A 27,499-nucleotide genomic window follows, 5' to 3' on the forward strand; every position below is an offset into this window, starting at 1 on the left:
GCAGGCCCGCCCCTGGCGCCCAGCGCGGCGGCCGCAGTCCCCGCCGCAGCGCGCTGCGAACCGGCGGCACCGGAGCCTCCGCCGCGGGGCCGGTCGGGCCCTGTCGAGCCGAACCGGGCTAAGCCGAGCCGAACCGGAGCGCTCCCGCCTGCCCGCCGTGCTCCGCCCCGCCCGGTACCGCGGGCGGCCGCGGCCCGCCTCGCCGCCGCCGCCGCCTCCTCCTTCTCAGGATGTCGGTGCCGGAGCCCGCCGGCGGCGAGGAGGTGAAGCAGGCCAAGGAGGTGGAGGACGCCGAGAAGTACTCTTTCATGGCCACCGTAACCAAGGCCCCCAAGAAGGTACCGGCACCGGCGGGGGCCGGCCCGGTTCGGGGGGAGCAGCCCCCGGTTCGGGGACGGGGGTGGAGGGGGGCTGGGCCGGCTCTGGGAAGAGCAGCCCCACGGCTGGGGGGTGGGGGATGCTGGGAAAGCAGGAACTGGTCCAGTTTGGGGGGTGACTGGGAAGGGGGGGGCTGTCCCCATTTGGTGGAGGAGAGGGAAAGCGGTACCGGGCTCGGAGGGGTCTGGTACCGGCGAGGGGGGGCTGGCCCGGTCTGGGGGCGGCTGGTACCGAGCATCGGGGGTGGAGGTGCCCGACGGGGGATGCTGGGCCAGTTTGGGGTGGAATGGGGAGGGATTGGGTACTGGGGAGAGAGGGGTCTGTACTGGGATACAGCTGGGGATGAGGGGCTGCTGATGGGGGCCTGGTACCAGCAGGGCAGAGATGTGGCCCGGTCAGGGGGTGCTGGGGTCAGGCCTGGTCCAGCTCTGGGAGGGAGGAAGCTGAGGAGCAGAGCGGGGGGCTTGGCTGTGGCATAGGGGTGCCTGGGGGACAGGGTGACCCTGGGCAAGGGGACAGGCAGGGAGGGTTGGGGGAGTGGGTCTGGGGACCCCGTGGGTCAGGACCGTGGTGGATGCTGCGTGTGTGGAGGTGACGGTGCTCTGCAGTGGGGACGGAGGAGGGGGACCTGTTAAATAGGACGAGCTGGCAGCAGCGACCTGGAGATCCTGCTGTAGGTCACTCTGAAGGGTGGCAGAAGTAAATTTGGACTGTTGAACTCTTTTTTGGGGCAGGGGGTCTGTTGGAGATGTGGGTGGGAGCACGGCTGGGCTTGGGGAAGAGGCTGCCAGAGCAGCCCCCGGCGCTGAGCTCTCCCAAGTCACCTCTTTACCCTTTCATCCTTGAAGGCCTTCTCGCAGGAGCTCCTGAGATCCTCCGGTGCTGCTCCCCGCTGCCCGCGGTGTGGGCCCTGCTTGCGTAACACTCATGGGGTGTACGGATGGCACCATGGGTGGGCGAGCACTGGCCATGCTGCCGTGGCAGGGTGCAGGACATCCACTAACTTGGGTAGCTGGCTTTTAGATGGGTGAGTGCATAGAGACCTGCGCTCCTGGCTTGGTGCAGACCTGCCAGGCTCGGTAACATGTTGCTGAAGTCGTGGTCCTGCCAGCGAGGCAGATTTGTGCTCCGAGCGCTGCACGGATCCGCGCAGCTGCAGCTGGAGGTCCCTGCTGTGCTGAACATCGTGTTCTCCCCGGGGCTGCAGCCGCCTGCCTCCGCACTGGAAGCAAAGGCAAAGCAGTTCCAGTGAATGCGAACGTCCTCCTTCTCTGGGGGAACGTCTCTCTTGCCTGCTCTGGCCAGTGGTGGGATTAGGAGAGCATCTGACCCTTGTGGAGGGGCTGCCGACAAGCAGCTGTGTTTGAGGCTTTTCTCTTTGCCCAGGCTCATGGCTGCTGCCAGGGAGCAGGGGTCTGGAGGCTCTCCCTGCACCCTGGCCCTGTTTATCTGGGCTGTGGACATAGCCTGGAGGAAGGAGCAGAGGAATGTGGAGCTGGGATCTGCCTCTTCCAGCGGTGGCTCAGCACAGCTCAAACTCGGGAATTGTTTTTACCTTTTCGTTACTGTCGCCTTTCTCAAAGCTGGGGAGTTAACAGTGTGAGACTGCAGCTGGCTGATCTGAGAGAGGAGAGCAAACTACTCATCCTGAAGTATCCTATGAGGACAAAATAGGTGTTGTGAAAAGAAATGCGACGTATGTGTAGGGGCGAATTGATCCAGTACCCTTGGAGGCAAAGTTTGCTTGTGTCTCAGGGGATATGGGATGTTGTATCACCTTGAATTTGCTGATGTACACACAGGCTTGTTGCACAGCATGAGGAGCCACAGTCAGACTTGGCGGCTGCTGCAGCCTTTCCTGGCTGGGTGATGATACTAAAGGTGCCCAGAGCAACGCACGACATTTGAGGCTGATAACATCAGCAGCCAGTGAGATCTTGGGGAGCTTGCAATGTGATGCGGCTGAGGTCAAGGAACAAAATGCTTCGGGCCGCTGTTTTCCTTGCCTGGCTAGTTACTGCGAATAGTGCTCGGTAATAGCAGAGGCCTTGGCAGAAGGATAAAAGGACGAGGAAGGGAGAATTGCCCTCCTGAGATAAGATGTTGAGTGCCCCCAGCTCAGATGCCTTCAAAGCAGGATCGCAATTAAACCATTAAAACGCCTTTCTGTTTCAATGCAAGTTGAAGTGACTTTTGTGCTCACTGCCCCCAAAGCTCTCAGTGTGGTCAGAGGCCAGCGAAGAAGATGGTTGAGAGAGATGATTTACCAGCATTGAGGTTGGAGAAATCATGGCGAGCTGCTGAAGTGGCTCCCTCCCTGGGTTTTTAGGCTCCTTGAACTTTGCCAATGCAGTTTGCATAAGGTGTTTGGAGATGGAGAGGGTGGGAAAGTAGCCAAGCTTAGTGCAGGCTCTGTCTCCTCCGTGTGACCTGCCACTGAATAGCTTTTCAAAGAAGAGTCTTAACTTGTGCTGCCATTTGGGGAGAGCACCAGTGTGCAGCGGAAGAGCTGACGTGAGCCTGCCAGTGTCCCATGCCCAGCTCGGACCTGGGGGAGCATCTCGGATGTAGCTGGAGGCACGTCAGCCCCACGAATGCTGAGGAGAAGTCGGCGCCCTCCTCACCATTGGCAGGCTGCGTTGGGGGCACCCAGAGCAAGCCTGAGCTGCGCAGCCAGCCTGGGGGATCGCTGATGTCTTTGTTTCCTCTTGTCAGTGACTTGTTTAAGGTGAAAAAGTGAAACAGCAGGAGGTAAGAGATTAACCATGATCAACTCCAGGTTTAAGTAGGAGCCAACACAGTCAAGGTGAAGAGAGCTGTAGCCTTTCTGCAGAAATGTGGTGGTTTTCCCCCAAAAGCTTGGTTTGCCTGGCTCTGCCAAAGCTCCTTTTTCACTGCAGCTTATGGGAAGTTGGACTGTCAGCAAAATAACACCAGGTTTGATCAGAGCTAGGCGGTTCTTTGGCGGGGAGTGGTTTAAAGGCAGAGGTGAGCGATGCTGAGCTTTCTGCTTTCTCCAGTGTGTGCTTCGATGTTGCTGGGAAGGGTTGGAAGCACTGAGGCTTATGGCTTGCCCAGGTTAAGTAAATATGAGTGTGGGGATGATGGGAAAGCTCAAGGGTGCAGGTCGTGCTCTTTCAGATCCTTGTGTGCCATCATTGCTGCATCTGGGCATCTGCCCTTCTGCCTCCCTGGAGATCATGGGTGCCCTTGACAGCCTTACTTTCTGAATCCATGTCAGCTGGTTGGTTGGTGGAGCCTTAAGTTCCCAGCCGAGCCGTGGGTGCCCTCGAGTGGGAAGGACGTGATGCTGTGCTTGCGGCAAAGCCGGGGGGCTTGGCAAGTGCTGTCCCTGTCTGTCACTTCACCCGATCCCCGTTGCATCCTTTTCTCGGGGATTGCTGTCCGGTGGGCTCCTTCACACCTGGCTGCCGGCAGACAGACAGACCGACGCTCTGCAGACAGATCTGCTTACTCATGCAGCATGCCTGGAGAGTGAAATGGGCTAAAGCCTTGAATTTGCTTTCGGGGAGGTGAGCCACATGGCACCTTCATGTCCCAAGAAGCCGGCGAGCCCATGGCTGGTGGGTTTGGGTTGGTGCTGTGCCCCTGCGGATGCTGGCACCGGAGGAATCCCGCTGAGGCTGTGCGGCGGGGAATGCTAATGCACAGCGCTGCAGCTTTGCAGTGGTAGTGAGCCGGAGCTGCGTGCTGGCTGGCACGGGGGTGGCAGGAGGTGGGAACAGGGGAAGGCTGGGGAGAGGGGGACAGAGCCCATGGGGAGCTGCAATCCCCTGGGGGGGGCTGGGTGCCTCCTCCAGAGCGTTATCTCTGCTGCTGCTTTTTGCAGTTGCCTGCAGAGCTGCTCTCCTGCTGCCTGAGCAGTGTCTGACCTTGCTGCAGCCTGCTGCTTGTCGGCCCCGCACACAGCCCCTTCCCAGAGCTGGGTTTTCTGCCCCATTTTTCTCAGTCCTGAGTCATCTCAGGTCTCTGCAGCTTTGCCAGGCTGGGTGCTAATAAACCGTCTTCCCCTTCGGTCTGTCAGGGGGACGAGAATGTCCTTGTTTGTACTGACAGCTCCTGGAGTTGCTCATTTTTCCTCTTTCTTTAATTTCATCCCTTAGACTGGCTGCTCATAAATCCTCCTCTGCCTTTGTGTGCCTGTCCAGGGCAGTGGCCACCCTCCTTTCCTGGTTGTTTAGCCAGATGCTGTACACTCGACTGTCTTGCTTCCTTGCCCAAATCCTCTGTTCTTTTGCTTTCTCACTCTCCTCTCACTGCAGTTTTTCTCATAATGCATTTTCTCATAATGAGACGCCTGGGCTGGGTTGAACAGCTCTTATTCTGTGTGGACCACCTGGGATGGGTCTGGCCTTCTTTGGGGTGCGGGAAAACCCTAATAAGTGAACACATTGCTGTCGTTAGATGGTCACAGGCTGAGCTGGTCATACCCTGACCCATGGTGGAAGAAAACCATGAGGGTGTTTTGAATGGGGATGATTTACTGGGGGCTGGGAGCAGACAGGTCACTGGTGGTGCTATATTAAATGACAGAATTGTAATTATTTCTGTTATAAGTTGCTCTTGGGTCCTTCTCATCACTTTGGCTTTTTGGAGGGTCTCATTGCTGTCCAGAGGGGAGGCTTCTCCTTGTGACCCAGCACTACTGCAAGGCCAGAAGATGCTTAATTAAGTTATTGAGCTGGAGAGCAAGAAGAAAGGAGATTTTTCAGGGTCTGACGGACACAAGCCATCTTCAGAACGGTGCGCTGGGGTGTGTGGCTTTTGCTTCTCCTTTCTTCTCCTGCAGTCCCGTGAGGTAGGCTGGGTTTCCACTCTCTTATCTGGCCTTTGGAGGTGGGAGAGGAGTTGGATATTCATTCTCTGCAGTCTTCAGAAGCATCTCTTGTCATCTTCTGGTGGTGTGGGCGTGGGGGCCGCCCATCTGAGCAGTGCTGGTTCTCCTGCAGGCCCTGCTGTGCTTGGTGGGAGCCTCCTTCCCACGTGAGCAGCCAGGTCTGGAGTGTGGGAAGTCTGCTGGCAGCAGAAACGCCGTGTTTTCTTTAGGCCTTTCCCAAAATGTGAGATTATCTTCTGCTAGGGACCAGCCTACCACAATACTTTCTTTGGGACCTGAACAGTTTTCACCATGCTTTCCAGCCCATGCAAATGTTGGAGCCTGTTCCTGTGCTCCCTGCTAGAGATTGAGGCTGGGATTTTTTGCTCTGGAAACCAGCTCTTCAAGGCCAGGTTGGAGTTGATCCTTTTTGGATAACCAACTGGCTTGATGCAGGGCTTTGCAGGTGAGGATCCTGTCCATGTTGTTTCTCTGAGGAGCTGGCGAGTGCCTTGTCCCAGGTGTTTCGGCAGGGGAAGGTGTGGGACTTGCCTGCTCAGAGCAGCACTCGGCTGAAGAGATTTGCTCGTGCCTGGCTGTGTCTTTTATCACCAGGAGTTTCCTGCAGGTGACGTTCGCGTTTGCAGAGGGCTTGTTGTGTTTCCTGCTGAGCCCTTTGATCAGGGCTGCTTATCTGGGGACTCTGACTCACCTTCACTCAGCAGATGGTGGTGACGTTTGAGGTGACTGTCCCAGGGTCTGCCGCTGGCCCCGTGGAGCCATGGGTGCAAAGGACCTTGTGCTAATACTTCTGCAGAGTGTGACACTGCTCTTTCTCAACGAGACCATTGGTTGGATCAATGCGGGGCTGGGGGCTGCTGTACGAGGGTTGGGAAGTCCCACCAAGGAGAGCATCTTGTTACCATCTCAGCAGGGTATGCTGGAGCCCCTTATCAAACCCTGGGCACTTGGCCACACACAGCAGCACCTGAACTTGGTCTGCACTGTACCCCTCTAACCTTGGGGTAAGCATCATCTCGGCACGCTTCCCCAGTGTGGTTAACCCTCAGCGAGGCATGGCATGGGGAATGGGTGCTCTGGGGCATCTTGGCTGATGGTCCAAAGAGAAAGCTGCCACTTTGGGTGTTTTTTGAGCAGCTGGTCTTGCCCTGTGGGCTCCCTGCCTCTGAGAAAGCAGGATGCGGAAGCTGGGGCTATTCATGCCTTTAGGAGGCTGCCCCAGTTGCCCTGTCGCATTGGGCTGCTTGAACTGTGAATTTTAATTACACTTTGGGATCAATACGGTGGCCTTGGTAACGAGCTTATTGCTGCTGCAGAATTTGTTTACTTCAGGTTGGTGACAGCCAAAGAACTTAGGTGGCCGAGGACATGATGTTCCAGCTTGTCAAACAGGCTGCATTGTAATTCGGGTGAGGCTCCCGCGGTCCTCGGAGGTGGGTACAGCTTCCCCTTGGCTGCCTCCTGCAGACCCGGAGTTCACTGGCAGGACTCGTTCGTGCCTGGCAGAGGAGGAGACGCCTTAATTCAGGAGCTGTGATTTGGGTGGGGGTTGTGGGAGCCTGGTTTATCTACAAGGTGTGGGTGTAGGGAATAGCTCCTTCCAGCCTTCTGTGGGGAGAGAGAAGGTAGGCAGCCTGGAAAGAAGGTTCCTCTGGGCTTTGCCTTGCTGAAATTCACGTTTTTGTTTCCTCCTTCCAGATGGCCTGGGGTGAGGTTCAACCTGTGTCTGCTGTTTTCTGTCTCTCCTCCTTTTGCCTCCCTGCAGGGAGCCCCGAATATCGCACATTCTTGCACCATGGGGAGAGGCTTGCATCCAACCTGGGCATGTTTTGGAGCGAGAACATCTGGCCGATCCCTGTTGACCTTGGAGCCATCAGCCTCTTGCAGGCGGCGCTGCCTGCGTCTCCCTGTGTTAACCAACCCCTTCTTCAAATATTCTCTGAGCTTGCCATTCCCATAAGGATGTCACTTCTTATCCCTCCTGCCCCATTTGAAAGAAAGGGGCTTAACTGAATCAACCCTGTTTGCAGAAAAGGGTCCGCTTTGCTCCGACATGAGGAGTTGGTGTCCGGGAGGGTGATGTTTGTCCATCCTGATGATGATTCCTCCAACTCCTGAGCAGTGAACAGCCTAAGCTGAAGCCTGGGGTTTCTCTCCTGCCTTGCCTCTAACCAGATACATCAAAATCAAAGTCTCGTCCACGGCTGAAAATAGAGTGTGTTGGTAAATGAAATAGGCAGCTCTAGGTGATGCAGTTGTGGAAATACTGCTGTGAGGGGCTTGTGGGGGATCAGCCAGGGCTGGAAACGTGGCGGGGATGTATTTCCCATTTTCTGGTTACACAGCTGTGTTTCCTGACTCTGAGATATATTGCACACAGGCTGCTCCTGTTTCGATGCTGATCCTGCTGGGTATTTTCCCCTAGAGCTGTGGCATAGGGATGGAAGGTCTTCTAAGTGTAGCTGAGAGTAGCTGGAGCCTTGCCTGGGTGGTGTTTGCTGTATTGGTCTCCTGAAAGACCAAAAGAAATCTTGAAATGCTGTGATTCTGCAAGCCAGTTCTGGGGGAGAGAAGGAGGTGGGTGGGGCACCTGGGGTGCCAGGTAGACTGATTCCTCCCCCAAAACATAGGGGCTGCTTTAGTATTATGAAGGAGAGGTTTGGGGATTTCAATTTGGTGTTTTTGTGGCTCACCCTCGCTTCAGACCCATGTGGTGGAGCTGAACGAGCTCTCTGACAGCACTTCCAAGTGTTCCCTTGGTCTTGTACAGCTGTGGTTGGAGAGGAGTTTTCTAATTAATTTAAAAATTGATACTAACTGAAGATGATTCCCTATCAGCTATGACACACAAACACATTTCCATGGCCTTCCAGCTCTGAAGCGGCCAGCTGGCCCGTTAGGGGCCGTTAGTCCTCAGTTTGCCCCACAAGCCACTGCAAATGACTTAACCCACAGTCCTGTCCATGCAATGCTCCCAGCAAGGTAACTCCAATTAATACCAATTATCCTATTGCCCAAACACTTGGCGTGCCACAGGCGCACAGCTGGGTGGGCACCGCAGATGAATCCCTAGGCAAGAAGTCTGGGATGTCTTTAAACCCATCGTGGCCACCTCTATACCCATTAAAGACTTCTCCCAGTCTGTGCTTTCCCTATTTCCAAGCCTTATCTCTCCTCTGCATACCTGAATATCTCCAGGCTGTCTGACGGGGGGGATGTGCGTGAGCTAATTAGTTGACCCAGCAAGTTGAGCCGATTGCGTTTTGCGCAGCGGGAAGCGATGTTTGCCCATCTGGGTAGCTGTGCTGGGTTCGTAGGGTTAACCTGTGAAATGCGGTGGGAATTCACTGCCCTTAAGGATCCCAGGTATCGGACTTCTGCTGTTCCTGCTGTAAAGGCGATATCCCTTTGCGTGAAAGCCGGGAGCAAGCCTTTGCCTCGATTCCTGCAGTCCAAGGACTGATGCCTTATCTGCTGGTGGGGAGCTTTCCCTCTACTCTTGCTGGAGGCAGTGCACCTTTGACCTCAAGGTGTTTATAAGGCAGTAGTTATTCCCTGTTACTATTTAACAGCTGGGCACTCAAAATCACATTTATTTTATTTAATCCTGCCTTCTGTTTATTTTTCCTTTAACTAGCATTCACAGTGATTCCCATGATGACTGAAATCTTGTGGTGGTTTCTGGCCTATTGGAATTTTCGAATGGGCCCATTTCTTTCCTGGTGTTTCTCCTTCTCTGCCGAGCTTTGGGATTCGTGTGAAAGTCCTTAATTCTCCTCTTGTACTTACAGAAACTTGTTGGTGGTTTGGTTTTTTTTTTTTTTTCCTCCCCCCCCCCCCCCCAAGTGCTTTACCCAATGAGCCCTTCTCTGCCAGTGAAGGATGGAGGCTGGTATCAGGGCTTGGCCAGTTTACTTTGCCAGGACCTCAGTGCCTTTTATTTCCTTGTTGGGAACGGTGTAAAGGTTTCCAGGCAGAGATCTGGCTGTGGTTCCTGCTCAGGGAGTCGGTGGGGAGAGTGCCAGGCAGGTCTCTGCTTCTCCGGGGAGAAAATCCTGCCCTGTGAACCCTCTGGGGAGCTAGAGGTACAGATCCAGGCGGCACTGAATTCAGCACTGATCGTGCTTCGATCCACAAAGCAGAGCAGCACCCTCGGGCAGCTCTTCCCAGCTCTGTTGTCCGAACGAAGCACTTTGAGGTCTCTTCTAAAGGTTTGGGTTGGGGGAACCATCAGGAGAAAGTCCTCCTGTTGCAAAGGCCACAGGAGCAGGAGCAGGTCCTGTTTTTCCATATAACTTCTCTAGCTGGGACCGTGCCACTTCTAGCTCTCCCCAGGGCCCTTGGTGCTCTGCCAGTGAGTGTGGAGGATCAGAGGATGCCTGCTGAGCGCCCGGCTGCCGACCCTCTCCTCCAGCATCCCTGCAGCATGGTGGGGCTGAAGCCATGGGCATTGCTAATGCAACCCCTGCCCTGCCTACGCCTGGCCTCGTGCTCTGGCTGGGGTATCTTCTGTTGCTGAGCTGATTTGAATTGGAAATCTGGTTGTCGCGTGAGCTTGGCCACAGCCTCATGTGAATTCATGCAACCGCTTGTCATATACGTGTGTGCTGGCTTGCTTGGCCAGAGCTTGGAGGTGGTAAAATCGGGTGGTTTATGAGTCACATAGCCAAATCCACCTCAAAAACCTCCCCTTGCTAGTGATTTGGGCGTGAGGATGGTGAGTGGTCAGGGTGGGAGCCTTACTGATCCCGATGCCCCCATCCCTCTGCTCTGAGTACCTGATTTTTCCTTTCCTCGATCCTTTGGGGATGCTGTGGTCCAGACATACCCCTCCAGGGCTGGGTAACCTCACAGGAGAAGCACTTTAAAAACATCCACGTCTGCCTTGCTGATTTCCAACCCAAAAATACACGTGTCCTGTCAGGTCGTGGGGCAGGAGCTGTGTCCCCCTGTGTGCCAGAGGGCTGGGGGCTTTGGTGGGTTCCCTGCCCCGTGTCTAGATGCTGTCCTGTGGGAACAGGGGCTTGGATCTCCCAGCCTGGAAGCAGGGCAGAAGGGGTCTGAGGACAGCGGCAGCCAAGTCCTCTAAACAAACCAAGCGTCCTGGCACGGCCACGCTCGTCGCTTCCCCCGGCCACGGCGGGACTGCTGCCAGCCCTGGGGCCAGCGCAGGGGAGAGACCCTGGGAACCTGTGGCGAGCAGGCTTGGGGTGGCTTCAGCCCCTTGTCCCAAGGGGGCAAACGTGGCAGGAGGCTGTGGGTGGCTTCGAGGAGGGCTCTTTTCTGCTGATTGGGAAGCATGGGGTCCCCTCCGGGAGCTGGGTGGTTGCAGGAGCAGAGCCCAGAAGAGTGCTGTCCCCTCTCCAGGAAGGTGGCACAAGTAAACCTGCTGCTCGTCTCTTCTTTTTGACCTAGAACAGAAGAAAAGCCTCATGCTGGTTATTTTATTTATTTGGTTTTTTTTCTTCCACTGATGCATGGCTGAAGAGACCTCAGCCCCTGGGTGCCTCTTCCCTCCCTCACTGCTGCGTTAACTAAACGTGACGACTCGCTTCTGCAAATAAGTGGATTAAAACAACTTGTCCTTTAGAAACACCCGAACTCATCAGTGTGGCAGGACCCAGCTCGTCGTGAGAAACCAGTTGCAGCTACACGGGAAGACACGGTCCTTCTGCAGATAACGAATCCTCGGTGTTTGAAGCCTGGGTGTGTGAAGGTGCCCTTCTCCAGGTCTGCAAAACTCGGCCCTGGTACAAGCTGCTGATCACGTCTTGTGTGCAAGTGGGGCTGGTGAGGAGGATGAGTGCTGATTTGAGCTGTAAAGCATTTCTAGTCTGGTTGAATTTCCAGGAATGACAAAGAAATGATGAACTTAAATGACAGGGCATGTAAGGGCTGCCTTAGCAGCGTGGGCAACCAACAGTGCCCTCCCAGCTTCTGCCAGAGAGTTTTTGTTTGGGAGAGGAGATTAAATAAGGGGAACCGGCTGCCCTGAATAGTCCTGATCTCTGCTGCTGGCTTTCTGCAAAGCAAAGGTCCCAGGATCCTGGATCCTTCCAGGCTTTCTCTTGGGAGGGCAGAAGTGGGTTACAGAGACTTTTTCCTTTCCAGGCGGTCGTGTTGCTGTGAGAACGTGCTCTGTTCTGATTTTGCTGTTTCTCCCTGGGTGACTGCACTGTGTTGTCACGTCCACGGACATGGTGGAGGAAACTTAGGCTGGAGGGTTTTAGGTGGTTCAGTCTTCTTTGTACCCCCACCAGTTACTCCAGGACAAAAGTGGCTGTAAAGGGCACTCTTTTTACACCACTGTGGTGTGCCATCGCTCATGTCCCTAATGAAAAATAATAATAAAAAAAGGGTTGCTAAGGCAAACCTGGTGGACACATGTCCTTTCCCTCATGGAGCCTGTGTGCCACAGTGAACCGGGTCAGCGTGTGGCCCCGGGGATGGCTGTGAGTTGGTGGATGCTTTCCAAAACCACCACCTCCTCCTCCTTCCACAACCTGCTCTGCCGCTGTCCCCTGAGGCTGCACAGGATGCAATCAGGGATGCGTAGCATGGAGAAGGAGCTTGAGCATCCTCTCTGGAGCTGTTCTGGGGATAGAAGGAGTTTTAAAATTAAAAGTGGGGTTGTCTTGTGTGAGAGGGACATGCCTGGCTCATCTGTGCCTGAGGTAAATCCAGCTGGATTTACAAAGTCCTCTGCAGCTCAGAGGTGGGGTGGGAACTTCTCCTACTCAGTAAGCTCAAAAAGCTGCTCTCTAGCCTGACTGCTGGGGGAAAGCACAGGATAAACCATCAAGAATGGCACACCCAGCAGTCACGAGCTGCTGGTTCGTTTAGATGGTAGCAGTCCAGATCTGGAATCTGTTTGCCTTTCCTATGTTGTAATAATTAAATAAACGAGGCTGGGTGTGCTGGGTGCATGTGTGCTGCTGGGTTTGGGACTGCCCAGCCAATGTGCCCACGTATGGGCAAGTACCTTATAATGTAGGGAGAGGCTCATTGAAGCTGATTGTTTAGCTTCACAGTGGTTTTGGGAAGCACCGGGCAGTGCAGCCAAACAAGGTGGCTGGTGTTTGCCTTGAGAGGGCCTGGGGGTCCCTGGCACCTCATTTGACCCTTTTTGAGATGTGGTGCTGTATCAGCAAGGACAATGTTCCCGCACCTCCTGCCCAGCCAGACCCAGCGCCTGGAGGGGCGGTTTGAGCTGAAAATGAGCAGCCGTTGTTAGGAATAGTCGGATCTGCGTGGGAATGGGTACGGTCACGCCAGGTTTCACAAGGGGAGAAAATGTACTTCTGGCTTGGCAGGTGTGACCGGGAACAGGCAGCGTTCAGCATTGCTTTGCAAAAACTTGGCAGGAGATGTCAGATCCTGGTGTTTTCCTACAGGACCTCTCCCGAAAACCCCCTGCTGTACCAAGCAAGGAGCTGCTCATTTGGCACAGGGCTCCATCAGGACCCCGACCCCATCCCCTCCTGTAAGGGGGTAGTGATGCTAGAAAACACCCTGGCTCTGTTTCTGTGCAGAGAAATTGGTGCTGTGTTGTTTTGCCTCCTTGGTCATGAATTGCTGGGACGAAAAAATATTTTCCTTGCTCTTAAACCCTTGTGCTCCACCCGGTTGGAAAAGCTGCTTCCAGCAGGACGAAATTTGGGATGTGATTTGTCATCGTGCTCTCCGCAGCCGGACGGTCCCGATCCCGGTCCCCTTTCGCCGCAGCCAGCCTGGCTTCGGTCAGACACAGCCGACGCAATCTGCAGCCCCCAGCCGGGGATGCCGTTCATTCAAATTCCCATGACAAGCCGAGGGATTACAAGATTTTCTCCGTCGCCTTAATGCAGCTGGAGAGCCTGGCACATGGAAGGTAATGCGGCCGACGGTCACGCACATCGCCAGTCAGCTTGGTCGCTTTGCCTGACCATGGCACCTGCTGTCCTCCCTCATCTTCCTCTCGGCTGGTTGCCGGACGCTGCGTTAATTTGCCAAGCTTGGAGGGGGTTTGATGTGCGAACGTTTCATTCTGTTTGGAAGCTGTTTGCAATGTTTGATGATAATTTTAGACAGGGCAGATTTTGCTAAGCTGTGGAGTTCAGATGAGCTCTGGTAAAGCCATGACGGGGATTACTGTGGTTAATTCAGCACTTGGTTTCTTTAGCAGTGCCTTTTTTTCCCCTTGGATTCAAACCCTGCATTACTAGAACTGCTGTTTCTCCTAAAAAGTGGGACTGTGCCTTAGAGCTGGCTCAACAGCCACGGCTAGGTCCCCCCAAAGGCGATGATGGTGTCCGGTAGATCTCTGTTGTCTTGGTGGTGTGGGGATGGTGTGGAGCTGGGGAGCGCAGCAGCCGTCCATCCCCACCCTCTCCTTCCCATCGCATCCCAAATGAGCTTTGCTCCATGAGACCATCCAGGCAGCATGTTTCACTGCAGGGAAGTGCCTGGGACTCCCATATCCTGGATGCTGTAAGCCAGGACAGACACCCACCTGTGCCCTCGGCTGGAGCAGCAAAGCCTGGGTTATCTCTTTTTTTTTCCCTCCTGGGTTCACCTCTTCCCTGGAAACCTTTCCCTGAGATAAAGGAAAATTCCTCAGCTAACACTTTAAGGTGTTTTAATGCCAGCAGCTGTTTTATGGGGCATGTTTACACCCTTTGGTTTGATGAGTTGCCAGAGGAAGGGGTGGAAATATTGCTGTTCTGAAATTGCTAATCTCCCCCCCCACCCTCCCCCTGGAAATGCCCATGAGCAATACACCAGCACAGAGGTGGCACAAGCCTTTCTCAGGCTGTCTGGGGAAGATTGATCCCAGCACCAGACCTTGAACAAATTCCAGCAATATCATTCCTTGGTTGGGAAACTGCCATGCCTGCCAGCTCTGGCCCTGCGCCCCGAGGACACTGCTGCTACCTGCCTGGTGTTGCTTGCGAGAAGTGCTTCTGCACCTCTTATCTCTCAGTACCAGTTCTCCCAGCAGTGCTGTAGGTTATGATGCCTTGCAGTTCCTCCCTCTGCACCAAATGACCTAAAACGGTTGCAAAACCAAACCTGCAAACTCCATTTTAGCGTTTCCATTCCTTCCACTAATGCAAATTCATGCAGTTTGCATCAGAATCACAGGGTGTCTGCTGGGAAGTCTGGTCTGGGAAGCAGATACCAGGCTGTAACATATCCAGTACAGAGGAGCTGGCTAAAAACCTTTTAGCAGCAGCACCCACAAAAATGCCTGGGATGCCTGCCTGGGTGTGATGGACTTGATCTGGTGCTAGTCTGTTCCCGGAGGGGATGCTGGAGTCACCTCCATTGCCCCACATGTCCTCTCTTGGACTGAGCAGTGCGTTTCATGTCCCTGTTTCCCTGCCTGAGCAGAATACCAGTGCTGCTTTTGGCCCATTAGCTGGGTTTCTCCAGGAACCGTGGCTCAATTTTACAGCCCAAACAGCCATACTAGTGCTGCAGACACCCCAGACCCAGACTATGCAGATCCCTCATTTCTGGGATGGATCATCTCAACTAAATAGTTTCATTCTTCTCCCCTTGAAGGCTGTTTCCCGCATCAAAGCTTTCAGGGAGCTTGTGGGATGGTTGTGGCATGGAAAATCCCTCCTTGAGGCCACTGCGGCCTGTCTCTTTCCATCATCTTGATTTCTTCAGGACTCTTCTCGAGGTCTCCTGGGTCTGTGGGGATGCTTTGTTAATCCCACTCCCTGTGATGACGTCTCATCCCTGTTAAGTGGCAAAATTAAATCCTGCAGTGACGCGATCAGAGGGAAGAGGCCACGCTGGGGCTCTTTGTCAGGGTCTCTTGTGTGGCAGTGTGCTGGGGAGGGGGGCATCAGGCTGGATTTGCTGGCACTTTTCCTAATTCCCTTTCATCTCAGTCATCTTTCTCTTGCAGAAGCAGCAATAAGGCTTTTTGCTGGCTGGTCACACGGGATGAGTGCAGCAGCTGAGCAGTTTGGGGCTATTTTTTCCCTCCTTTTGGCCCAACGCAGTTGAATTTGATGAGCTGGTGGTAGGTGCTGGAGCCTTAAGTTGCCTCTGGCTGAGAGAGGAAGGAGGGGTGGCTGTTTTAGGGCTTCTCTTACAATGGAAACATCTGTAATGCAGAGGAGACCGAAAGCCAATGCAATGTCAACTACTTTTTGTTGAAATGTTCTCTCTTGCTGAGTTTTTTTCCCCCTGCTTTTAGTGTCGATTTTGGAAGGATGTGCCATGTTTTTAACCTGCAGGACGCTCGGCTCCTGGGGAAGAGCCTGGAAGCACCAGGGATCTGAGTTTCTGCTGGGACCACCCCAGCTTTCTTGCTGCTACACTTTCAGGCAGAAATCAGTTGGGACCAGCTGGGGTTGGAGCTGGGGCTCTGCCTGCACAGGGCTTGTCTGGAGGGCTGCACGTTATTTGTGTTGTACAAGCAGTGTGAGTTTCTTGGAGGAGCCTCAGGGAGCCAGAGATGGGCTAAAGGGGATGTTTCAAGCCTCGCTGAGTGCTTTTTTTTTTTTTCATCTTCAAGTGTTAGGTGTAAAATCTGTGTAAAAAGCTTTAACCTTCTGGTGACAGAGATGATCAGGCAGAGGAGGGGGTTCAATTTTTGGCACCTGTAGCCACAGATCTGTTCCTTGATGCATTTGGTGACACTCATTTCTGCGACTACAGCAGTGAAGGTAGACTGAAGGGAACCATGGGCCCATATAGCCTGGAAAGGTGATGTGCCGTTAGGAACACCTGCTGATTTAGCACTTCTCTTCCTTTGCACTTCTCAGCAAATCCAATTTGCAGATGACATGCAGGAGTTCACCAAGTTCCCAACAAAGACAGGCCGTCGGTCCCTGTCCCGATCCATCTCACAGTCTTCCACCGACAGCTACAGCTCTGGTAAGTGCCAGGCTCCTTGTCCATGTGTGGTCCTCTCCCAAATCCGGCACTGGTGCCACTGAACATGCTGCTTATACCGCATGTCAGGATGCTCCACGCTGCTGTGTTGTACTCTGGTGAGGAGGGGATAATTGTGGGGGTTCCTGAAGCTCAGGCATTCATTACCAGTTGATAATCTAGTTAGTTATGGGTTGTTTTAGGGAGCAAGAGTGCAAAATTTGTTATGAGACTTGTAGTTTGAGCCACGAGTGTGTGTGTATGTGAAAGCTGGGGAGTGAAACAGAGCAGAAACCTGAAGGGTAGGAGGTCCTGGGGTAACGCACATTCTTCTCCTGACTTTAGCTGCCTCCTACACGGACAGCTCTGATGATGAGGTGTCCCCCCGTGAGAAACAACAAACCAACTCCAAAGGCAGCAGCAATTTCTGTGTGAAGAACATCAAGCAGGCAGAGTTTGGGCGCCGGGAGATCGAGATTGCTGAACAAGGTAAAAGTGGACCGTGGGGTTCCTGGGGCTTGTGGCCAGGTGTTGTGCTCTCTGGAGACAGGAGCTGAGCCATGGCAGTTCCTGCAACTCTTGTTACAGCCTTGAATATCCCGTTTTACCCCCCTAAATCAGCAGATTATGTGGGGAAGAGCTGGATGCGATGGCAAACATTAATGATGCGTGGCATCCATTTTCTAAGAGCAGCAGAGGTCTTGCAGGGTTTAATGTTCCGGTGGCTTTGGATGAGAAACCTCAACGGGCATGGATCTTGCAACGCCTTGGGAGACATGAAAACTGACAGTCCCGACCCCTTCCCCTGGGGCTTGTGGGAAGCTGAGTTACCATTTCCAGTGGGGTGATTGGGTAACTGCTTTTGGGCTCCTTTTAGACACGTGCTGCCAAAGCCGTAGAAGGGGAAGATAATCCAGGCACATTTAGAGCAGCTCTTCTGAGATGTGGCAGCACTGTTTTCATCTTCTTTAGGTGCTTCTCCTTGATGCTATTCAGCAGCAGAGTTGGTGACTGTCCTTAGTTGGGACACATGAGATGCTTTCCTTGGGCAGTGCCTGTCCGAGACCTGTCTTGTTACGTGGTTGGAAGGACACTGGGTCCTGAGTGGCTTTGTCAAGTGACAAATGACACTGGTGTTTTGATCCCATTTTGGACAGACCTGCCAGGCTAGGGATGAGGAGTTTTCTCCCTGGCTGTGTAACAACTATAGCAAAAACTGTGGGGCTGGATGTAGCCTGTGAGGCCCCAGAAAGGAGAGCAGGTCTGGCAGAGAGAGGCCTCTCTGGACTAAGCCATCATTAAAACCCCTCTTTTCCTTTTGCAGACATGTCTGCTCTGATTTCACTCAGGAAACGAGCTCAAGGGGAGAAGCCTTTGGCTGGAGCTAAAATCGTGGGCTGTACCCACATTACAGCACAGACTGCGGTGAGTGGCTTCTTATTTGGGGTGTGTGGGGTGGGAGAGACCAGCTTTTCCCCAGGGAAGAAAGTTCCTTAAGCTTGCCAGCCTTGGGGAATTGGAGGAGGCACCTTCACTTTTCTGGAAACATTTTGGAAAGGTTCTACTGCCTGTGTTTCCCCAGGGCAATGTTTGCTGGAGCCAATCTCTGATCAGTTCCTCGCTGCCCATTGCACAAGGCTGTGCCTGGGGCCCTGCACTGCGCTGGTGTGCTTGTGCCCATCACCGTTCCCCAGGCCTGCCGCTCAACCCGCTGTCTTGCAGGTGCTGATTGAGACGCTGTGCGCACTGGGAGCGCAGTGCCGCTGGTCTGCCTGTAACATCTATTCCACCCAGAATGAAGTGGCAGCTGCCTTGGCAGAAGCTGGTGAGTAGAGCTGAGGCTAGGGACGCAGAGCCCTTCCAGCCCCTCCTGGCTCTGCAGCCTTGTCCCAGACAGCTGGTTTGAGGGACGGTTTGGACCAAATATCTTTTAGGGAGGGATAAACAGGTTTGATCCTGTTGTGGGCTGTGGTTTGATCTCTGCATGGCCCCTTGGCCCTCCTGTCCATGGCTTTCCTGAGTTGGCCAAGCAGCAGAGCTCTGCCAAATTCAGCAGATGCCAAGGATGCTCCTCTTCTTCTAGGTGTTGCCGTGTTTGCCTGGAAGGGGGAGTCGGAGGATGACTTCTGGTGGTGCATTGACCGCTGTGTTAACGTAGATGGCTGGCAGGCCAACATGGTAATGAGCCTTCTTCCAGCCCTTCCTCTTCTTCTGTGGAGTGGTCTCTGGGTGCTCCTCACCCTTCCCTTCCCGGGGCTGTTCCTGGGAGCCTTCTGGGGCTGCCTGGGCACCTGCTGGCTTTGCAAAGGCCTCTGAGCCCCTGTTAAAGTGGAGGTCCTGGAGAATGGCAGCTGGAGCTGGGCTGGGGGCAACTGTGGGGGTTGCAGGAGCTGCAGAGATGATGTGCTGAGTTGGTACAGCCCAATGGCATGGGAGCATCTCCTGCCAGAGCTGCCAACAAGCTGAGAAACCACGGGACCTCTTTCCCATGAGGGTCAGCCCTATGGGAGCTTCCCCAACCACTCCTCTAGACACACATCCCATCCACCCTCTCCCAAAGAGAGTCGGGGGGGTCTCTGCAGGGGATCTTTCCCTTGCTGAAAACAGATGACGCCTCTCACTGCCTTGATGCATGGTCTGTGATCACTAATGATGTGATAGCATGTGTCAGTGGGCCATGACAGCTCCTGCAGCCTTTCCTCTTGACTGTTTGCTTTCAGGGCATGAATGTTGTGGCATCCTTCTGATCTCAGCCTGTTTCGTTAGTGCTGCCTGTGGTCACATTTCCAGGCTGCAGAGCAATAGCAGGGGCAGAAAACCCTGTTAGGATCCATTAGCTCCATGCAGGGGGTAAGAAATCCTGTGTTTTGGAGGAGACCCCGAGTTGCTGGCTACTAGGGCAACCCAGGAGTCCTCTCCCTCAAGCCTCTACCCAAACAGCCCCCCATCAGTGCCTGAAGATGCTCTCCATCTCTTTTTCCCTATCCTGTTGCCAGTGAGTGCTTTTCCCAGTGGAAAGCCTGACTGCTCCATGCTCTTCCTTACCTGTTCTCTAGATCTTGGATGACGGTGGGGACCTCACCCATTGGGTTTACAAGAAATACCCCAACGTATTCAAGAAGATCCGAGGGATTGTGGAGGAGAGCGTGACCGGTGTGCACAGGTAGGCAGTTAGGGAAGGGTGATCTGGAGATCTCTCACTGGGTAGCTGCTCTCTGCTCTGACCTGCCTCTGCCCTCTTCCAGGCTGTACCAGCTCTCCAAGGCCGGGAAGCTGTGTGTCCCAGCCATGAATGTGAATGACTCTGTCACGAAACAGAAATTTGATAACCTATATTGCTGCCGGGAATCCATCCTAGACGGGTGAGTCCAACCCTTCTCCCCATTCGCACTGTCAATATCACACCAGTGGAGTTGGCTCCGGCTCCTCTTAAGCAGAGATTGGGCTCTTTGCTGCTTTGCCCTTGCTGTGTGCTTGCAGGACCTGGTTTTGGGGGCTCTTGCAGCAGAGCGCTGCCCTGTGCTGTCAGCGGTGTGCGCTTGACTAATCCCAACACAGGTCTCTCTCTGTCCCCCAGCCTGAAGAGGACCACGGATGTGATGTTTGGAGGGAAGCAAGTGGTGGTTTGTGGTTATGGGGAGGTGAGTTTCATGAGCGGCAGTCGGTGGAGCTGTGAGTCAGCCTCTCCCCGAGCCATCCTTCCCCTGAGCTCAGCATCCTGCTTCTTTCGTGTGCAAAGACCACTTGCCCTTGATATAGGAGTAGATCAAACCTGGTGAGCGATTACCAGGGAAATCTTGCTAGAACCTGCTAGGAGGCTGGAGACCAAGCATCAGATTTCCCAGTTTGCCTGCAGATTACCTGCGCTGCAAATATGACAGTTGCTGGGAATGCTGGCCTGAATTATAACTACCCATGGGTGCTCCCATCTGCTGTCCCTGGACTGAATTCAGCATCCAGCCCAGCTGTCACTGAGCCTGTGACAGAGGAGGTGGAGGGCAGGCTGCATCTCACTGGTGGATAATGTTCTGGCATAGGGGAATCATATCAGGAACTTGTAAATGATTCTGCCCTGGAAGAGCATGGAGCCGGGAGCTGACACCTTCCCTCCATCTGTGTGCTGTCTGCGTGGGTGTTTATCTTCCCGCGCTGTGAAAGGCCTGGCAGTAGCTGCAAATGCTCTTCCCGGCAGGAACACGCTTACTAATTTATTTAGACACCAGTGGAGCCCAGCTCTGCTTGACCAAGAGGCTGTGCTGGCTCTTGCCCAGGCACTCCAGGGTGGCGTCTGATTCTCCAGCCATGAGCTGTGCTGGGAGTTGTAGCTTCCAGGGCCCGTCCTGGGTTTTCCTGGACTTCTTCAAAACAAGGGAGTCCTTCCACCCTTACTGATTTCCCCTTTGGATGTGGATTGAAGTCCCAGTTTGGCCTGCCTGGCTGTTTTCAGTAGACCTGAGGTCAGAGCTGGGTGATAAGTGAGGGTGTCTCTGGAGATGTTTCTTGCCCGGCAGCACGTTGCTGGTCAGAAGATGGGGCTGAGCATGGGTACGTGCAGATAAGCCAAGTGTTAGTGTGGCTAAGTGGCATAGAGAAACAGACTTCAGTTTAATTTTGTAGTGAGGAGAGGAATAGAGTTAGAGATGCTGTTACAGGAGCTCTGCTCTCCCTCATGCTGATGTGAGGAGCGTGGGATGGAGGATCTGTCCCCTGAGCAGTGCAGGACAGCTCTGAATGCCGAAGAAGCCCTTTGGCTTAAAGGCAAGTGGGGGAAGTGCATGCTCGTCCAGACTGCCTTTAATCTCCTCTTGGAGGATTGCTCAGAAGCGCTCCTGTGATGCTGGGGCTGCGCAGGCTGTAAGTGTGTTGGTTTTGGAAAGCTCCTGTCAGCTGGTGGCCATGCTGGCGGGCTTGGTGGCCTTGGAGGGGGAGCTGGGCTTGCAGCAGAATTGCCACTTGCCAGGTGCATCTCTGAATTGCTCCTGGCATCAGGCAGATAGCTGGGACGAGCATCTCCCAGTCTGGAACATGCTTGGGCTGTTTTAGGGAAGGGATTGTAGCACTCGGCATGTCCCGTGTTCAGCTTCACGCTGACGCTTTGCCTCGGCAGGTTGGCAAGGGATGCTGTGCCGCTCTGAAAGCCCTGGGAGCGATTGTCTACGTCACGGAGATTGACCCCATCTGCGCTCTCCAAGCTTGGTAAGATGTTACATGCTGCTTGTGAGCATCTCTTTGTCTGCTTTCTGGCCCCCTTTAAACCCTGACAGAGGCTGAAACAGAGCCAGGAGGATCTGTGGCTCATCTCAGAGAATATACATCTTGTTGGGGTGTGATGGGGAAGGGCTGGGCAGCTTTCAGGGCTGGTTTAGTGGTGGGGTACCAGGCAGTAGGCACCTGCCCCAGCTGGCTTGGGAAGGCTGCTCGAGGGTTCATGCAGGGCTGGCTGAATGCTCCACACGTCCCCCAGCTCCTCCGACATTTGTGAAGGATAGCCCTGCTGCTGTGTGAGCAATTCGGAGCTGCTGCAGCAATACAGTGCTGAGATCCCTCCTGGCCTGGGGCAGAGAGAGAACAGGCTTCTCCTCCTCATCGTGGTCCCTCTCCCCCTTTTTTGCCAGCATGGATGGATTTCGGGTGGTGAAGCTGAGCGAAGTAATCCGTCAGGTGGATGTCGTCATCACCTGCACAGGTAGGGATGGAGAAGGTCATGGGTGAGCATTGGAGCAGGCTGAGAAGGAGCAGTCATTCCCAAGCGGGTATCTCAGGGGCTTTTGGGGAGCTGGGGATGGAGGACACTTCCCTGCCATGTGCTGCTAATTTTGCAAGAGCAATAGCTGTGCTCTGGCCAGAGCTTTCCCTCCTACCCCCCCCAGTCTGCTATTTGGCTACAGTCCTCCCTCAGCCCCTGGGAGAAGAGACATCACAGCCATGTGTCCCACAGGTAGTTTGGGGTCTCTTAGAGTCTGGTTAATTCACAGGACCACAGATCAGCACTCATCCTGTGTGTTTCTCTGTTGTCACAGCCAGGAAGGCTCTTGTCCTGGTGGAAGTTCATCTGGTGTTGCCCCAAGCTGAGCTTCTTTGACTCAAGTGCAGGGAAGGAGAAATCAGAGGGTTTATATTTCCACTGCCTTGGGTTCATCTGTCCCCTCTCTGCCTGCAGGAAACAAGAACGTCGTGACCAGAGAACACCTGGATCGGATGAAGAACAGCTGCATTGTGTGCAACATGGGCCACTCCAACACTGAGATCGATGTGGTGAGTCTGTCTGCAACCTCGACAGCTGTGTCCGCCCTGCCATCCTCCCCTGATGACTCCAGCCTCTTCCTCCTGCTTTTGCAGACCAGCCTCCGGACCCCGGAGCTGACCTGGGAGCGAGTCCGCTCCCAAGTGGACCATGTCATCTGGCCGGATGGGAAGCGGGTGGTGCTGCTGGCCGAGGTGCGCCGAGAGCTGTGCCACGATGTTGCTTTGGGCCTCTATCAGGAAATCACTGTGTGCCAGAGTTTGTAGTAGAGATTTAACCAGGAGGAAAGGTGCTAGGAGGAGGTTCAGAGCTCAAGAAAGGGTTTCTTGATTTTTTTTTTCTTCTTTTTTTTTTTCCTTGAGGCAGAGGAGGTATCATGTACCACATGCAGCCACAGAGGTGCCATCTGGCTCCATTCTTTCAAGCTGGGAGCCATCCCTATCAGCCAAACGCTGTCTGCTTCTGGCTTTGGCAGAGTTTCCCATGCAGCAAACCAGCCGGGTGTCTCCTCTTCCCACTTGAGCTCTCCTGGCAGTAGGAGGGACTGGCTCTTTCTAGGGACCACAGAATCTCCCTGCCTTAAAGCCAAGGGTTAGGATGGAAACCGAGGCAGAGTTTGAATGCTCTGGTCACATAGGTAGCCCTTGAATCACTGTGCTGTCGTTGCCCCCTGCCCCTGGGAGGGGGTGGAGGTGAATTGTATCTCAACACTCAATTCGCTTTGGCTTTGGGGGCAAGTTCAGCTCTCTGCAAGCTCCTCCTGCTGTCTCCTAGGGCCGTCTTCTCAACCTGAGCTGCTCTACGGTTCCTACCTTTGTTCTCTCCATCACGGCCACCACTCAGGTCTGTACGCTGCAGGGCTGGGGTGCGAGGGGTGGAGGATGATCTGGGGCCTTAGACAAGCCTCGGGGTGGGGACGGTTTGGAAGAAGCTGTTGGATGGGTCCTTGGGATGGACCGGTGCCAGAGATACCATAGCTGCCACCTCTTGTCTGGGATGCAGTTAATGATGGTGTGAATTTACTACTTTGGTTACAGCTGGGAGAGAGCTTTTAAATGAGCCAGGCTTCATGGCAGACTTCCTGCTGTGCTTTAAGCCACTGGAGAGCTCCCCTAGCACAGGTTTAAGCCTACCTCAAAGCAAGGCTTTGTTTTGTCTTTGGACGCTGATTTCTACAGCACAAAACGCTCCCCTGGGCTGAGTTTTGGGGATCTGGAGGTCAGTGGTTAAAATGCTCCCCAGCATCAGTGCTGGCTCAGCTGAGCAGACACGGCTTGTGTCTTGTACTGTTTGTCGTGACTGCCTTTCCAAAGAAAATGATGATTAAATTTGGCTCCGCTCTGAAATCTGCAGTCAGTGCTGGCTGTGTGAACAGCCAAGGCCAGCGCAGCCCTCAGGTCGGCAAGCAATGGAAGAAACCCGCTGGGCTGGAAACATGGAGGGGACTGATGGCTGGGGACTGTGGTGGTGGGGGAGGACAGCCACGCTAACAGTGGGGAATTTCCTTATCCTCACACCTGTCGGTCCAAATGGACGGGGACCAGGGCTGTGTTTTAGACCTGGCTCTCAGCTGCTTGAACTGGCACTTGGGGGAGATGCAGTTTTATTTCTGCTGAAGGGGTGCCCGTGGTCTTTTGAGCGATGCCGCCAGCTTAAAACGAGCAATCCCTTCATTTTTGCATGACGTGGCAGCCGTTTTAAGAAAATTAGAGTTGGTTTAAGAGAATTACAGTTGCTCCCCTCTCCTCTGTCCCTTGCGTTCTGGTTTTCCCAGGGGCGTTAAGCCCAGATTCTGCAAACAAGCTGGGTGGCATCTCATCTCTGATCTCTCTGGTCCTTCCCCAGTGGTGGTGGAGACCCAGAGAGGGGAGGTACCCTTAGGTGGAAGCCTTTCCTTCAAGGCATTTTGGAAATGGTTGCCTCCTCCCTCAGGCTCCCAAACCCTTATCTCTGCTGCCAAGAGCTTTGTGCCATTGTGGGGGTTCAGCCCTGCCCAGCTTGGTGGCCGTCCCTGACTGTCCCCGGGCTGTCCCCTGTGATCTCTGCAGGCTCTGGCTCTGATTGAGCTTTACAACGCTCCCGAGGGCCGTTACAAACAGGACGTGTACCTGCTGCCGAAGAAGATGGGTGAGTGAAGGGAACCCAGACTGACTTACCCCCCAGGCTGCTGTGGGCCAGCAGTTTTGGATGTAAGGAGAAACTCAGACCTGGGCTGGAAGAAACTTCCAGAGAGAGAATGAGTTCAGGGAAGCCATCAGAGGCAGCAACCTTAAAATACGTGCAGGTTGTTTGATTTATTTTCCTTAATGTTCTGCAGTGTGGCAGGTGTCCCTTATCCTGCAGCCTTCCTGTACCAAGGTTTTTCATGCAACCCTTGTGCCTTTTGGTGCACATCCAGCCCTGCTCAGCACCAGGGCTTGGGCTCAGCTCTGCTGTAGTCTTACGTGATGGTGAATCCATGGTGCTAGATGGCAAGGACTGCCTAGCCAGACCCAGGGTCGTGTCCTGGCCCTTTTCATGCCATATGATGAGTCCATACACCGCATCTCCCCAGCAGTGTAGTGGGGGACGTGCACCCCCTGATCCCCTCTTTCCTCTCACCCTTCCCAGACGAGTATGTCGCCAGCTTGCATCTGCCTTCATTTGATGCCCACCTGACAGAACTGACAGATGATCAGGCAAAATACCTGGGACTCAACAAAAACGGGCCTTTCAAACCCAATTACTACAGGTCAGTGCCGGCCAGGGCAGGGAGCTGCTGTCTCCCCACCCAGTGGGTGCTGCTGGGGGCATCTCCTTGCACTGGGATGGCATCAGCTCCCAGGAGCTGTGTCCCCAAGCACCCATGGCCTCACTGTCCCCTCCCTTCTCTTCCAGATACTGACGGACCATACCCATGAAGGACCAGACCACACAAGGCAACATTAGAGAGATTATTTTTAAAGATAATTTTTATTTTCGTTTACCTTTTTCTTTTTTGTTTTTAAACCAACAAAGGAACCTGTTTTTACATTTATCAGTGTGATTTTAAGGTCACTTTTTTTTTTCCTCAGTTTCACCCTTTTACGTGATCACATCTCTGTCTGATCTTGGCAGACAACCTGGGATTCGCTTCTTGCTTTCATGTGGCTGAAGCCACTGGTGGCTCCCAGCCCTGGCTCCCAGAGAGGGTTTCCCTTTCCTGATGTGCCAAGGGCAGTTCATTCCTGCAGCGATGGTTTTTGGTTTTTTTTTTTCTTTTCCTCACCTTTCCAGCCCGCGTTAGTCTCGGCCGGGATCCCTGCAGATACGGAGATGCTGTTCTACCTTATCTGATGTTTCTTTCTTTGTGTGGATTATCTGCAACTTCTAAATTGCCTTAAAGAGCCCAGTTTTAGCTGCTAGATCAATGCTCCTAGCGCTGCTTTGGAGCAGAGTGGCGCCTGCTGGCCACCTCGCGAATAGGTGACTGTCCCCAAGCCTGGCCAAGGTCCCTGCACCGAGGTGGCCCAGGTTTGGTGGCCGGCCGGGTCTGGGGGAGTTCACTGTTTCAGGGTGCTAATCTGAATTTGGACGGGGGTCGCTTACCCAGCATTATCCTCATCTCTCCTAGGTTTTTTAGCCAAACTGCACCTTAATTGAGTTAAAAACATTTTTTTTGTTTGTTTGTTTGTTTTTTCCTCTTTTCCTTTTTGATCCTTAAAGAGATGTTTTAAAGGGGGGGGAAGCGTTGGGAATGTGGCTGCCTGCTGAGCCCGGGCACTCGCTGCATCTGAGTGGCCCCATCTCCCACTGAGAAGCGCGGGGTGGTTTTAAGGGTGTCTGGTTGGTTGGGGTTTTTTTTGTTTGTTTTTCTTTTTTTGGGGGTGTTTCACTTTTTGTTTTGAGACGGATGCAGAGATGAGCCTTCCCCCTACCCCAGCCTGGGCCCTCTGCACCACAGACCCCTGCGCAAAGCCCTCGGCTCCCCCATTGCTGCCCCGGCCCTTGAGCTGGGGCTTTCTCAGCTCTTCCCTGCCGTCTCGCAGTGCGTTTCAGCCGCTCTCATCGCCTCGTTTGTCCCCTTCCCCATCCTCGCTGGTGACCTGTTTCTCTTTTCCATCTCTTGCAGCTTGTCCCAAGACGGGGGAAGCTCCTTGCAACCCAGTGAGGTTTCTCTTGGCTTTTTTATCCTCCCCAAATTGCTTCTTTCTTCCCCCAGCCAAGGCCAGAGCATGGAGGGAAGGAGGACCCCCGCTGCCCGCATCTCCCGGTACATGGATAATGGAGATGCTGGGGTACCCGTCACCGGGGCTGCTCCTTCACCTCTGGCCACCCTGTCCTGCGGACTGGGCATGACTTTTTAGTGCTGCCTGGGTCCCTCCCCGGGGCTTTGCAGGGTTGGGGGTGCTGCTGCTTCCTGGGGGGGTGCAAAGCTCCTTTGTGGGGATGGGAGGAAGATGGGAGGAAGATGCTCGTGGCTTTGATCACCCTCCTCTTTTCCCCTCTGCCTCCTTGTCCTTTGACTATTCCTCTTTCTCACCCTGCCGGTCTTCTCCTGGACTGTCACTGGGTCGCTCGCTCTCCCCACAGATTTTTGGGGATCACCTGCCTTGCAGGGTCCCCTCCACCTTCACGGGGATGGGACTCACGCCTGGCTCAGTGAGCTGGGATGGGTGTCTGCAGGGAGGGAGTGAGAGCGTCCCCCCCTTCCCTGTGAGGGGACCCAGGCATGGACCCCTGTGCTTGGGGGTCATGGTCACCCCCCCCCCGCCTTTCCCATCCTCGTTAGGGTCAAACCTCGGCGTAAGGGCTCCATCTCTGTATAAGCCATGGGGGGGGTAGCCCGGGGATGGCGGTGGCAGCGTCGGGCTGGGAGGGAGAGGTTTATTTTGTATATGAATGATTTTTAATGAATGCAATATTAATCCTTGCAGATGAGCAATAAATCATTAAAGTCTAATTAAACTATTAGGAAAAATGAAGCGCTTTTGCTTGTGGGCAGTTTATTTGGAAGAGCGAGCGACTGCAGTCCCTTGGGGACCCTGAGTTCTGTCTGAGCCTGGGGCCTGGGCTGGGATAGGCCTTTGGTCACCTCGAGATGGGCTTTGGACCCCACCAGGACGCCCTGAGCAGCGCCAGGGCCCTGGATTTTGGGGTCTGATGCCTTCCAAGCCCCTCCTCCA

The 27,499-nt window shown here is 54.2% G+C and overlaps 1 protein-coding gene across 7 annotated transcripts; it reads left to right on the forward strand.

Annotated features, from left to right (window-relative positions):
• AHCYL1 (adenosylhomocysteinase like 1) lies at window positions 1-27,298 on the forward strand. Of its 7 annotated transcripts, none has more exons than XM_052814727.1 (17): window positions 1-338; window positions 16,003-16,114; window positions 16,457-16,600; window positions 17,436-17,536; window positions 17,834-17,936; window positions 18,195-18,289; window positions 19,168-19,274; window positions 19,357-19,473; window positions 19,689-19,752; window positions 21,219-21,307; window positions 21,727-21,797; window positions 22,272-22,366; window positions 22,451-22,549; window positions 23,130-23,198; window positions 24,404-24,482; window positions 24,966-25,086; window positions 25,233-27,298. In XM_052814727.1, exons 1-17 carry the CDS (start codon window positions 231-233, stop codon window positions 25,237-25,239), a joined length of 1,581 nt encoding a protein of 526 aa, XP_052670687.1. In that variant the 5' UTR covers window positions 1-230; the 3' UTR covers window positions 25,240-27,298. The 7 variants fall into 7 exon arrangements, 6 of the variants coding, with proteins under 6 accessions (XP_052670687.1, XP_052670689.1, XP_052670692.1 ...); XM_052814729.1 differs by lacking the exon at window positions 1-338 and adding an exon at window positions 2,839-3,129; XM_052814732.1 differs by lacking the exon at window positions 1-338 and adding an exon at window positions 10,427-10,966.
• The last annotated feature ends 201 nt before the right edge of the window (window positions 27,299-27,499 follow it).

This window comes from Harpia harpyja, chromosome 19 (assembly GCF_026419915.1).
Source record: "Harpia harpyja isolate bHarHar1 chromosome 19, bHarHar1 primary haplotype, whole genome shotgun sequence".
Classification (NCBI taxonomy): domain Eukaryota; kingdom Metazoa; phylum Chordata; class Aves; order Accipitriformes; family Accipitridae; genus Harpia; species Harpia harpyja.